General features: G+C 36.1%; 1 protein-coding gene across 11 annotated transcripts in view; it reads left to right on the top strand.

The window, feature by feature from the left end:
• The window catches only part of ZBBX (zinc finger B-box domain containing), a 116,286-nt gene that overhangs the window by 73,584 nt on the left and 28,013 nt on the right, over positions 1-14,689 (top strand). For all 11 annotated transcript variants that reach the window (XM_073897752.1, XM_073897781.1, XM_073897763.1 and 8 more), the window contains 4 exons: positions 6,601-6,710; positions 7,092-7,192; positions 8,338-8,417; positions 10,298-10,437. In XM_073897752.1, the coding sequence (XP_073753853.1) occupies positions 6,601-6,710; positions 7,092-7,192; positions 8,338-8,417; positions 10,298-10,437 (431 nt within the window). The remainder of the gene's footprint in view (positions 1-6,600; positions 6,711-7,091; positions 7,193-8,337; positions 8,418-10,297; positions 10,438-14,689) is intronic.

Consider the following 14,689-nt stretch of genomic DNA (forward strand, 5'->3'; position numbering starts at 1 on the left):
TCATGACCTGAGCCGAAGGCAGATGCTTAACCATCTGAGCCACCCAGGCGTCCCCCTTTTTTTTTTTTTTTTTTAATCATAGCTCCTTATCCATTAACACTTCCTCAGTCTTTCCTTGTTTTTCCAGACCCTGACATTTTTCAGGAGTACTTGCCAGGTGTTTTATAGAACATACTCAACTTGGATCTGTCTTTTTTTTTTTTTCCATAATAATCTTAGATTGAGGTTGTGCATTTTGAGGAAGGATAATGCAGAGAGGATGGATGTGCCCTTCTCAGTGTGTGGTATCACAGGATCATCCTGTCAGTATATCTTATTACCAGGGTGTTAATCTTGAGCCCGTGGTTAATGCGGTACTCACCGAGTTTCTCCACTGCACACTCACTCTTTTCCCTTTGTAAATCATGTCTTGGGCTGTTACACAGAGTACCATAGACCAGGTAGCTTATGAGCACAAACATTCATGTTTCAATTTTTAAGGATGGGAAGTCCAAGATAAAGGTGCCAGCAAATTTGGCGTCTGGAGAGAGCCAGCTCCTTGGTTCACAGATAGACATCTTATTACTGCGTCCTCAACATGGTAGTAGGGACAAGGGAGCTCTCTCAAGTCTCTTTTATAAGGGCCCTAACCCCATTCATGAGGGCTCTATCCTCATGACCCCATCACCTTCCAAAGGCTCACCTCATACTATCACTTTGGGATTAGGATTGCAACATATGAACCATTCCAAACAGAACTTTTTTCCCTGGCCCCTGTAAGGTTCATGAATCTCTCACATGCAAAATATATTCATTCCATCCTAAGAGCCCCCAAAGTTTCACTTCTTCTAGCTATCAACTCAAGTCTAAAGTCCAAAGTCTCATCTAAATATCATCTAAATCAGATATGGATAAGATTCAATGTGTGATTCATTCTGAGGCAAATTGCTCTCTGTGAACCTATGAAATCAAACATTTTATGTGCTTCTAAAATATAATGGTGGGACAAGCATGAGATAAATATTTCCATTCCAAAAGAGAGAAATAGGAAAGAAGAAAGGAGTAGCAGGTTCTAAGCAAGTCTGAAACCCAACAGGGCAAATTCTATAAAACCTTAAGTCTTGAGAATTATCCTTTTCATTGATGCTCTGCACTCCAAGGCCCACTGGGATGGAGGTCCCACCTTCCAGACACACTAGAGTGGGGGTCCTACCTTCCAGACACGCTAAGGCGATGCCCCCACAGCTATGCTGGGCTGGGGCTGGGCTCCCAAGACTTTGGGTGGCTCTGCTCCCATGGCTTTGGGTGGTCCTATTCCTATGATGGCTCTGTATGGGCTCACATCCTGTGACTCCCTTGGGCTGGAATCATGAGCTTTTCTAGTTTGGGGTTATAGGGGCTTCCTTGCCCCCATAGTTTTACCAGGCATTGCCCCAGCAGGTACTCTCTGCTGTGTGGCCTGGAGCTTTCTGTGCCTGCAATTGGAGGGATAGCCCTGATGATTTTTGAATTGCCTTTGGAGGTAATTTTTCCATTGTCTCTGATAAAAGTCATGACTTCTATTTAGATGATTCTGATTAATCTTATCAGATGACCCTTTGGCCATTTACTTCTTGTTCTCTCCTGAATAGGTCCTCTCATTCTTTTTCAATATATATATTCTGAGAATATCCTAAATATTTCAGTTTTGCTTATATTTTGATTAGTAATTTTGTCTTTAAATCATTTCTCCCTGCTTGCATTTTACTATGAGCAATCAAGAGAAACCAAGCCTCTCCTTCAACACTTTGTCTAGAAATTGCCTGAGCCACAGAACTAATTTCATCACTCCTAAGTTCTACCTTAAATAAAACACCAGGACATAGACACAATTCAGCCAAGTTCTTTGCCACTTTGTTAATGAAAATTGCCTTTCCTCCAGTATGCAATAATATGTTCCTTATTTCCATTTGCTACCTCAGCAGAATGGTGCTTATCATTCATATTTCTACTGATACTTTGTTCAGGATTACTTAGGTATTCTGTAGGAAGATTGAGGCTTTTCCTCAGTTCTCCTCTTTTTGAGTCCTCACCAGAATTGTCTTTAAAAGTTCTTTCATAACAGTATAGTTCTTTTCTAGTACGAACTTTAAACGTTTCAGCCTCTACCCATCAGTGAGTTCCAAGGCTGCTTCTACATTTTTAGCAGCACCAGACTTCTAGTACTAATTTCTGTGTTTGTCCATTTGGGATGTTGTAACCGAATAACATAAACTGGGTGCCGTGCAAACAACAAACAGTTATTTCTCAGAGTTCTGGAGGTTGAAAGTCCAAGATCAAGATACTGGCAGACTCAGGGACACCTGGGTGGCTGTCAGTTAGGTGTCTGCCTTCGGCTCTGGTCATGATCCCAGGGTCCTGGGATAGAGCCCCGCATCGGGCTCCTTGCTCCGTGGGAAGCCTGCTTCTCCCTCTGCCTGCTGTTCCCCCTGCTTGTGCGCTCTCTCTCTCTCTCTGACAAATAAATAAAATAAAATCTTAAAAAAAAAAAAAAGATACTGGCAGACTCAGAGTCTAGTGATGGCCTGCCTCCTTGTTCATAGGAGGCTATATTTTTGCTGTGTCCTCACATTGCTCTTTTGGACCTCTCCTGTAAGGGCATCAGTCCCACATGGGGGCTATACCTTCATGACCTAATCACCTCCCAAAGACCCCCATCTCTTAATGCCATCACATTGGTGTTAGGATCTCAACATATGAATTTTGGGAGGGGACATATTCACATCATAGTAACTAATAAAGATTTTAGGGGAGATACCTTGAGAAGATACAAAATCCTGTTTTTCCTTAAACTTTACTCTACTAATTTTAGTATATCAGTGGATTTTGCCAGAAGCAGAATAGCTGGGGATTTTCTATTTCCTTCATTTCTTCTATACTTATTAATTAGAATCCTTCAAGGAAGAATATCCCTTCCCCCTTTCATTTATTTATTTAGTTGTTTATTTGTATAGACTCCAGAATATGTGTTTTATTTTTTGGATTAATATCCCATACTATTGTTATTTATTTTGTGACTCAGATGGTTCTTGTTTTGACCACCGAGAGAGCTGATTTAGGTTGACTCCTCTCTGCTTTCAATGTGGTCTCATCCTTTTCTGTTTGTTGGTTGGTTTGCTTGTAACATCTCTTCATTTTTCTGGCACCCAAGATGCATTTCCATGCCCTAGCCCAGAAATAATTTTTCCAAATAATCTTGATTTCTTTTTTTTGGAAAATGGTATTCAGAAACCAAGATCTGGATTATAAGTATGCTCATGGCTACAAAGGTACCACAGAGCCTAGGTCTTCTCAGAGAACATCTAGGAAATATATGCATGTATACTTACCCACTATAAACACAGCCAAATTTATTTCTGTATCTATCTACCTGAGTATCTGTTAAAGTAAACATGAGTGTACTCATACCTCTGACTCCAAACCAGCATCATGTTCTCCCTTTGCTTATTTGTAGTTTCTTTCACCTACAGTGAAACAAGCATAAACTTGTTTACAATTCTGTGGGTTTTTACAAATGCCTGGAGTCAAGTGTTCACCATAGTACCAAACAGCTCAATTCCATTGCTCCTTTTTTTCCCCCTTTTTCTTCCCCTTTGTACTCAACCCTTCTTCCCCAACACATGGCAACCATCAATCTGTTTCCATCCATACACATTTGCCTTTTTTCTGAATATCCCTTAAATGATACCACTCTATATGTAGCTTTTTGTGTCCTTTCCTTAGGAAAATGCATTGAAGAGTCATCTGTGTTCTTCAGTGAATCAAAATCCATTCTTTTTTATTGTGGTGCACAGTTTATCCATTAATATCCATTATCCTGATGCACAGTTTATCCATTAATCTGTTGAAGAACATCCTGCTGATTTCTAGTTTTTGACAATTATGACTAAATCTGTTAGAAACATTTGCAAATAGGTTTTTGTTTGAATATAATTTTTAATTACCTGGGTAAATACCTGGGACTGGGATGGCGAGATCATATGGTAAGTGGATGTTTATGAGAAACTGTCAGACCATTTCTGCAAAGCACCTGCACAGTTCACGCCCTTTCCCTCAGTGTATGAGTTCTGGTTGCTCTCCATCTTCACCAGTGCATGGTATTTTCAGGGTTGTTTGTTTGTTTGGTGGTAGTCATTTTATTTTATTTTTTTTAATAATTTTTTTATTATGTTAGTCACCATACAGTACATCCTTAGTTTGTGACGTAGTGTTCTGTGATTCATTGTTTGCATATAACACCCGGTGCCCCATGCAATATGTGCTCTCTTTAATACCCACCCATCTCCCCACTCCCCTCCCCTCTAATTGCTCTGGGAATCAAACTGAGGGTTTTAGAGGTGGTGGTCATTTTAATAGGTGTATAGTTGTATCCTTTTGTGGTTTATTTGACAGGGCTTTAAGTTCATTCATATACTGGTTATACCTATGCAACTGCTGTCCAAGCTGTCTATATCTCTTGTAAAGTGTAATGCCCATAACAGTCTTTTAGGTATGAAACTCAGTAGTGTGTACCTGTCAATGAGTCAGTCTTTAATAAATATTTGTTTAAATTTTGAGGAAAATCTGGCAAGGTGATCTTATTCTAAAAGATATTTCACCCTTGATTTATGTAGCATGAACTTTCAAGCAAGCATTGGTGCCAGGGTCCCAATATCTGGAATACAGACCTAGTTCATTGACTAACTAGCTGTTTGTTCATGGGCAAATTCCGTAAAATATCTAGGTGTACATTTTTTTATCTGCAAAATACTGAGTTTAGAATAAACAATCAATAGTTCCAGTACTCTGTTGTCCATATTCTACAAGCCTTTGTTTCAAGGCTTTGCTCATTAAATTAGGTAAATTTTTACTTCAGAAGGGAGTCCTGGATAATAGTACATTCATGTGCATCTATGATTGAGTTTTTGTACAGTAAATCTGTGTCAAACTGGAAAGAGTTTTCTGGTGGCTAGGTGCCAGTTTGTTTTGAGCTTGGCCAGATTATCAAATTTTATTGCCTTTGCAAATTGGGAGAGAGGCCATATAGAGTAATGGTTAAGAACATTGACTTGGCGGGGCGCCTGGGTGGCTCAGATGGTTAAGCGTCTGCCTTCGGCTCGGGTCATGATCCCGGGGTCCTGGGATTGAGTGCCGCATCGGGCTCCCTGCTCCTTGGAAGCCTGCTTCTCCCTCTGCTTCTCCCTCTCTCTCCCTCTGTCTCTCATGAATGAATAAATAAAATCTTAAAAAAAAAAAAAAGAACATTGACTTGGTGAGGTGGACTCCTTAGGTTCAAATTCCTCTTCTGCATTTACTACCTGAATAACTTTGAACATGTTGATTTACTTCTTTGTGCCTGTTTTCTCATCTGTAAAATTAAGATAATACTGGTGCCTATTTAACTTACCTATTAATATTTAATACCCCAGATTAGTTAGAATAGAGCCTGGTACATTTTAAGCTTTGTATCAATGCTACATACTATTATCATTAAGAAGGCCTGACTTTTACATGAGGACTCCATGAGCTGGCATGGTCTGGAAGGGCTGTAGCTACTTATATTCTTGATTGAAAAGTGCCACCTTCCCAATAATTTGGGAATATCCTGTGGAACCAGATGCATAATCTTGACTTCTGAGAATTCCTATGTTTTGTTGCCTTCTATACAAGATGGGCCATACAAACCTCGTTAATTGGGTGATAAATGTGACAGCCAGAACACGCTACATTCATATTGTGGGAGCAGATTTTATCACCCTACTGGCTTGGTGAAAGTTTAGAACAATGTCTTTTGGTTCCCTTAGTACCTATCAAATTAGTACTTTTTTTAAAAGATTTATTTGAGAGAGAAAGAGAGAAAGCAAGTGAGAGAGAGAGAGAGAGAGAGAACGCATGAGTGGAGGGAGGGGCAAAGGGAGAGGGAAAAAGAGAATCCTCAAGCAGATTCCCTGCTAAGCGTGGAGCCTGATGCAGGGCTCGATCCCAGGACCCTGAGATCATGACCTGAGCTGAAACCAAGAGTCGGCCTCTTAATCATCTGAGCCAACCAGGGGCCCCCATAAATTAGCTTTTTAAATAGTGTAGCGTGTTTCATGGACTCCATGCAGCTTCTGCAAGAACGCTGACTTCTATTTTGATTTTCATCCTAAACGAAAAATAGTAGGACATACAATTGAAAAATCCTGTGTGGGGATGCCTGGGTGGCTCAGTTGGTTAAGTGCCTGCCTTTGACTCAGGTCCTGATCCCAGGGTCCTGGGATGGAGTCCTGCATCCCGCTGCCTGCTCAGCAGGGAGTCTGCTTCTCCCTCTCCCTATGCTCCTCTGGCTGCTTGTGCTCTCTCGCCCTCTCTCTCTCAAAAAAATAAATAGAATCTTAAGAAAAAGTAAAATCTTGTGTGATGTTAATTTGATTTACAGAATTATTTTAGTAGATTAAGATTCTGTTATACAATCATACCTTTCTTCTGTGAATGAGAGGCATAGTTTTGGTTTTGTCATTAATTTTGTATACTCACTCATTTGTGAAATAAATCAAGATCTTGTATGGGAAAATTTCAGATAATATATTTTAGTCTTTTAATTGCTTCTTTCTTGTTTTGTAGAACTCCACAGGAGCAACTTCGTAACATGCTACTGGATACATTCATACCTCAATGTAAAACTGCTAGTGAGGCACAGTGTTCCCAGATTGAAAGTGATGAAGATAGTGATGGTTAGTTCAGACTTGACATTTTCTAATTTGTTATTTCAAATTTTACACACTAAGCATTAGTCAGCATCTGCTTTTTTTTTTTTTTACTATATTATCCTCAACTAGACTATGTACCCTTTGTCTCTAGATCAGAATCAAGCACACTCCTCTTCCCATTCCATAGATTTACTTTTCCTTAAATTAAATCATTTATTTAAACATTGAATGTTAAGAAAATCTGTGTCTTAACTTGAGGTGGGGGAATTGGTAGCATTTACATATTAGTGCGGAAGCACAAGAGAACATTATTCTTTTATTGTTGACCATGTTATTTGAAGATAGAGAATTATCAGGTGATATTAGGTATATTCTTTGATATTATTTGCTAATCTAATTTCCTAGTTGAGGAGACCAAAGTACAACACCCAGAGCTTTTTCTGCCAGTAGAAGAATTAAACAGAGAGAGACCTGAGCCATCTCTAAAAATAGTTGAACTGGATGATGTAAGTGCATAATGACTACTCTATTACTTAACAAACGAGAAATTCATAACATATAATTACAACTACATCTTGTTTTCAACAAGACTTTTTTCATAATTCAAATTTGTTGGGAAGGAAATTTATAAGAGTTTGAATTAAATATGTTGAAAGGAATAAAACAGTATTATTTTTAATGTAGGCAGTAAATTTGTGAGCTGTACTGATATTGTGCCATTTTTTGGAAGCATGTAGTGTGGGAAATGTACTACTTTTAACTTGTAGAAATTAGGTTAGTGTTTGTTTTATTTAGGTCTTTATGTTATCAGTCTTTTTAAACAGAAAGTAGTCTCCTAATATGTTATCTATTTAATATAATTTGTATACATGTAGTTTCTTGAATGTCATCTAATATTATTTTCTATTTAAAGGAAAAATAGTACTAGGATTTAAGGAATGTAGGATAATAATAACTTGAATACAAACCTCTAGAAGACGCAAAGTAGAATCAACTGGAGCTTGAGCCAATCAGGAGTAGAGCTTATGCTGAAGGTTTAAGTTTTGACAAACTCAGCACATTTCTGACTTTCTAGTCATCTAGTACCTGAATGTACTACTTGTCCTCAATATTTCTGTCCCTGTGGTTGTCACAGAAAAAGACTAGAATGGAAGAAGTATCCCTTTAAATACTACTTTCTTCTTTAGGTAATAGCTTCTGCTCTGTGTGTGTGTGCCTAGAAACATTTTAATTCTCCTCTGGATAAGCTTAAGATATTGAACAAATAAGCACACGTGCTTACATATGTGTGTGTGTGCTTGTCATTATTTTGTTGATGCACAGAGTAAGCTTATAACATACTGTCCAGAGAACTAAAAACATTTCAGTCACTAGCCTACTTGGCACTCAGTAGATACATAATAAAACAGCTGTTAGTGTTATTTCTAGGTGTGATAGAAGTGATAAAATGGCTGACATAGCAAATGCCCTCAACAAATAGTTGTTGAATTTGTTTAGATCTTCTAGAACTAATGTTCTACGGCACACAGCCAGAAAGCTAATGACATTATTTGTAGGAAGAAAATTCTCTAAATATTGCATACAAGCTAGTTGGTTAATGTACAATACATTTATTGGACATACTAATATTATACTACATGCATTTAATAAGACTTATGAAGAGGAATTTGAAGAACCAGGAGACATAGTTCCCTACAAAGTTGAGTTAGCAGATGCAGACAGTCAACGAAGGTAAGCTGTTTCTAATTCACTTTTGATGCTTATTAAAAACCTACCCCCCAAAATCATCTATCTCTTTAAATGAGAAATTCATGATGTAAAAAACATGTGACTTCAGTGTTAGAATATATTTTACTAAAGCCATGTTTAAATTTGTGTACAGTATTGCTAATATTTGCCAACATTCAATAATTAGAAGAGTGGCTATAATGATATGTTTATATTTTTGCCTAATAACTGGATTACTTAATAGTTACTTCTGATTTTAACATTATTATTTGAAATGGCTTACCAAGGATGACATATGTCATATGAGCTTTCTTCTTTTCTCCAAAGATACTCTTTGGATTTTTCATTTTTTTAGTTTGCTATCAACCCTAAATAAAAACAGATGTATTAATGATTAGTTTGAGAGACAAAAAGAGCTCCCAAACTATAGATAACTTACTAGGTAGATTTTACTGTGTGATAAATAAGTGAAGTATTATGGTTCACTTTGTAACTTTTCTTAGAATTTTGTCATTTCCAAGTGAAAAATAGTATCTAGCTGTATCTGTTAGCAATGATAAGAGGACTCCAGGTCTGCTTTGCTGTTGAAACTTTAGCTAGGGTTTCATGTGTTTTGACTACACAGTATTGAATTGGGTAAAGAGCAGAGTGAAGTTCCTATTAGGTAGCCCCTACACCAATTTTTTGTTTATATGTTTAGATCAACTTAGGTCCTATCAGTAGTTTGGAATAGCAGTGGGCCTAAGGGATGCCCTTGGACCTGAAAAGCCCCATATTTGGACACATAGACCCAGATACCTAGCAGTAAATGTGCTTTTGGCAGGAGATAACCTTTTAGTCAGTAGATAAGAGATTTGTAAGGACTACTGTATTCCTAAGGAAATGAATGACATATCTGCTCTCTAATTTGATTCTTTTATATATCTTATCACAAGTCCTGCTTTGACCTCCACGTAGGGTGTTACAGAAGGCAGAGAAAGTTACTGATAATGGTTTGGCACTGGTTTTGCATCTTGGGTTTGGAGGTGCCTGTAGAGTTTCTTCTTTTCTCTCTCTCTTTTTTTTTTTTAAAGATTTTATTTATTTGTCAGAGAGAGAGAGAGAAAGAGAGAACACAAGCAGGGGGAGCAGCAGGCAGAGGGAGAAGCAGGCTCCCCTCTGAGCAAGGAGTCAGATGCAGGACTCTATCCCAGGACCCTGGGATCATGACCCAAGCAGAAGGCAGATGCTTAACGGACTGAGCCACCCAGTCACCCCGAGTTTCTTCTTTTCTAAGAAGAACTATAAAGAATCATAAGTGACACAGGAGCATAATCCAGTTTTTATGGTGGTACTATGTAAAGCTTACATAAATATTGGGTATTATTAAATATATTATTCAATTCATAGAAAATGTTATTTAAATTGTACATATGCTAGTATATAGTAACCATCATTAAAAATTGAAAATAAATATCACATATGACTTTTTGACTCTGATAGTTCATTGATAAACAAATAAAAAGTTTATTTAAGTAATAAAACCCTGATTTTATCAGACTTCAATGAGATTTAAAGGTAAATTTCCATTTTTGGAAGAAAGAATATAAAGAACCAAACTTATTTCAGAATATTTTTTTAAAAGAAGTTTTCAATTGACTTTGTTCAGTTAAATCAGATTTGACCCAGTTGCCTCTTTCTTTAAAATCCACAATACTATTTAGTTACTTGTGGTTTAGAATGTGCCCACAGTAAGGTTAAAAAAATATTGACTTAATATGAATAACCCTATTCCCTAAAGGGTTTACTGTTATTTGTTTTAATAAAATGGGACTTTTTACTTTCTTTCAACTCAAAATCATTTCTTTCAACTCTTCTCTTTTGCTTATCCCGAAACATGGAAGTTACACATTTCATGATTATCAGAATACATTTCTATATGAAACTGACATCCATCAACATCATGTTTTCACCAAGGGAAAAACAGACCTCTTACATCTTCACCTGAACACCAGCTCTTCTTACTGTAAAAATAACTCAAAAGGTAACTTTTTTTTTTTCTTGTGGATTAATATCATTAACAATGAATATTGGTAAGTTAATAAAACCAGTAGTTATTGCAGTATGTAAAAGCTTTACCTATTAAGCTATTCACTTTAAACCCAGAAAATGTAGTACTTAGAAAAACTTGGTTGAAAATATATAATTTTCTAGCAAATACCCTTTTCAGTCAATGGGCAACAGTGTTTGTATTCAGAAGAAAAGGAGCCAATGTTTGTTGGTCTCTCTAAAAGTTATTATGGACTGAGCTAGCATTTAAAAGGTTACATGGGTGGGCTTTTAGTGAAGAAAATCTAATTGGCACCCTGTGGCCCTCCCTTGCATTAAATCTTCTCCCAAAATATTCAAATTTAATGTAAAGTTTCACATAAGTGATAAAACCAAACCAAAACAAATCATTGTATTTTTATATCTACATTGTTATTACTAGTAGTTTTCTTAGAATTTATAGATTAGAATGCTGTGTGCAAATGTCTGGTTTCAATTTCAAGGTGGTAAGAGCACCATTTAAAGACAGTCACAATAAGTTATCTTGGTCTGGGAGTCAAATTTCATTTCCATTTCTGCCTTAAATCATTATGACCTTGAACATGTCACTTGCTTTCTTAGATCGCATTTTCCTAAACTAAAACATAGGAACTAGATTGTTTCTAATCTGCCTTTCAAATATTATTTTTAATCTATTTAGGATTTTCAGAAAAACTAATAAATATATCTTATATGAAGGATATGAGAGATACTTGAGAGCGTTATTTAAAATAACTAGTTATAAAACTGATGATTACCTTCTGATCGGGTAGTAGATGGTAGAGAACCATGATTTGTAGTAATCCTGCTGGCCTTGACATCTTAAACTAATAAGCCTCTAAATTATTATGACCAATTATGAACTATATCCACAAGGATTTTAGGACTTTACAGGGCTCCCAAAAGATATTTTCTTACCTACCTGGAGCATGGTGTTCCATTTGCCTTTAGGAAAATGCTGAATATAAATAAATACCCATTAAGTGTTACTTTAAAGATACTTGATTTATGTAAATAGACTTTATTTTTTAGAGCAGTTTTAGGTTCACAGCAAAACTGGGCAGGGAATACAGATTGTTCCCATATACATTCTCCCTTCACAAACTCATAGTTCCTCCCACTATCAGCATCCCAAACCAGAGTAGTACATTTGTTACAATCAAACATAACGTTGATACACTGTTATCACCCAAAGTCCATAGTTCACATTAGGGTTCACACTTGGTATTGTACATTCTGTGGGTTTGGACAAATTTATAATGACATGTATCCACCATTATAGTATCATAAAAAATCATTATAGTGCCCTAAAAATACTCTGTGCCCTGCCTTTTTATGTTACCTCCCTCCCTCTGAACTCCTGGCAACCACTGATCTTTTTACTTAATAGTTTAGCCTTTTCCAGAATGTCATGTAGCTGGAATGATACAGTATGGAATTTTTTCATATTGGCTTTTTTCACCTAATATGCACTTAAAGGTGACTCCGTGTCTTTTCATGGCTTGATAGCTCCTTTTTTTTTTTTTTAGTACTGGATAATATTTTATTGTCTGGATGTATCACAATTTATTTATACATTCACTTATTAAAGGACAACTTGGTTGATTCTGAGTTTTGGCAATTATGAATAAAGCTGCTATAAACATCCATGTATACTTGAACATAACTTTTCAACTCATTTGGGTAAATACCAAGGATTGCAATTGTTAGATCACATGGTTATAATATGTTTAGTTTTGTAAGAAATCACCAAACTGTCTTCCAAAGTAGCTGTACCATTTTGCATTCCCACCAGCAATGAATGAGACTTCCGGTTCACCACATCCTTGCCAGCATTTGGTATTGTCAGTGTTTCTTAGTGGATTTCATTGTTGTTTTAACTTGCAAGTCCCTAATAACATATGATGTTGAACACTTTTTCATATGCTTATTTGCCATCTATACCTTCTTTGATGAAGTGTGTTGACCCATTTTTTAATTGAGCTCTCCATTTTCTTACTGTTGAGGTTTTAGATCTTTTAATATTTTGGATAACAGTACTTTATCGGATATGTGTTTTGCAAATATTTTCCCTAAGTCTATGGCTTGTCTTCTCATTCTCTTGACAGTGTCTTTTACAGAACAGATTTTTAATTTTAATGACATTCAGCTTATCAATTATTTATTTCACGGATCTTGCCCTTGGTGTGTGTCTTAAAATGTCATCACCATACCCAAGATTATCTAGATTTTTATGTTCTAAGGGTTTTATAGTTTTGCATTTCACATTTAGGTCTATCATTCTTTTGAGTTAATTTTTTTGAAGGGTGGAGGGTCTGTGTCCAGATTAATTTGGGACATGTGGATGTTCAGCTCTAGGTACCATTTGTTGAAAGACTGTCTTTTCTCCATCATTTTGTCTTTGCTGTTTGACAAAGATCAGCTGACTATATTTATGTGGAACTATCTATAGAGTCTCTGTTATGTTCCATTGATCTATTTTTCTGTACTTTTACTATTACCACATTGTCTTGGTTACTATAATTGTTTAGTAATTCTTGAAGTTGTCTAGTGTCAGTCCTGTGACATTGTTCTTCTTCCATATTGTGTTGGCTTTTCTGGGTCTTTTGCCTCTCCATATAAACTTTAGAATCAGTTTATCAATATCCACAAAATAATTTGCTGGGATTTTAATTGGGATTGCATTAAATCTATAGATCAAGTTGGGAAGAAGTGACATTTTGGCAATATTGAGTCTTCATATCTGTGAACATGGACTATCTCTCCACTTACTTAGTTCTTTGATTTCTTTCATCAGAGATTTCTAGTTTTCCTCATATAGATCTTATACATATTTCATTAGGTTCACTCTTAAGTATTTCATTTTTTTGCATGCTAATGGCATTGTGTTATTGATTTCAAATTCTACTTATTCATGTTGTTATATAGGAAAGTGATTGACTTTTATATCTTGACTTCATATCCTGCAACGTTGCAATAATTACTTATTAGTTCCAGGAGTTTTTGGTTGATTCTTTCAGATTTTGTACATAAACAATCACATCATCTGTGAACAAAATTAGATTTATTTCTTCCTTCCCAATCTGTGTACTTATTTCCTTTTCTTGTTTTATTGCCTTAGCTAGGACTTGAAGTACGATGTTGGAAAGGAGTTGTAAGAGGGGACATCCTTGACTTATTCCTGATCTTAGGGTTAAAGCATCTAGTTTATCATTTTTAAGTATGATGTTAACTCTAGGGCTTTTTATAGATAGTCTTTATCAAGTTGAGGAAGTTCCCTTTTATTTCTGGCTTGCATCTATTGATATGATCTTGTGATTTTCTTCTTTAGCCTGTTGATGTGACAGATTAGATTAATCAATTTTCAAATGTTGAACCAAGACATCTGATTTTTATGACTTAATGAGACTTCCAATGAACAGACTAAACTAAATCATATCTATACTTTCTGCATCACATTTTTAAAGAGTGTTAAAAGGCTCCTTTGTCACCTCTTCAGCAGCAATTGATCCTAATAATGGAATTTTGCAATCTTGCAAAAATATTGCAGAGGTTAGTTGTAGACATTTACATATAGGGAATAGCATCTCTTTGTACCAAAAAATCAACTAATTTCTACTCAAGTTTAGGAGGAAAATACAGCATTATTATGGAAGTTTCCTTAAATTGAATAGCTTTTATAAAGTTTTGCTTGTAAAAGTATTTCTCTGATATACAAGTTACTGTATTTCTCATAGTACTTGTGTGATTTAAGAGGTGATAGTTGCTGGAAATGGAGGTTCTAAATACTATGTGTAATTGCCAAGCTATACAAACATTTGATTGCAATGAGTAAGTCCTTTGGGCAGCAAGGCAAGAATTTACATCACTGGAGAGTATTTTAGTCATAGCCTTTACTATTTTACACCATCTATTTATAGAGATAAGATATTTATATTGGAAAGAGCATAGGGATAATCAGATGAAGCGATATTCAATCTGGATAATGATACACATATTTTCATTTAAAATGAATGCGGTATGGTGCAAAAATAGTTAAAGAACTTTTATTCTTCCTAAAATTTAGACCAATGTTTCACAGCCTTGGCTGCACATTATAATCACCTGGAGAACTTGGTGGCGAGAGGTGGAAAAAAACAGTGCTTGAATACCACTCCCAGTATCTGATTTAATTGGTTTGGGGTCAGGCTCATACACTGACAATTTTA

This window comes from Callorhinus ursinus, unplaced genomic scaffold (genome assembly GCF_003265705.2).
Source record: "Callorhinus ursinus isolate GAN/ISIS: 27379988/994484 unplaced genomic scaffold, GSC_fseal_2.0 scaffold1, whole genome shotgun sequence".
Classification (NCBI taxonomy): domain Eukaryota; kingdom Metazoa; phylum Chordata; class Mammalia; order Carnivora; family Otariidae; genus Callorhinus; species Callorhinus ursinus.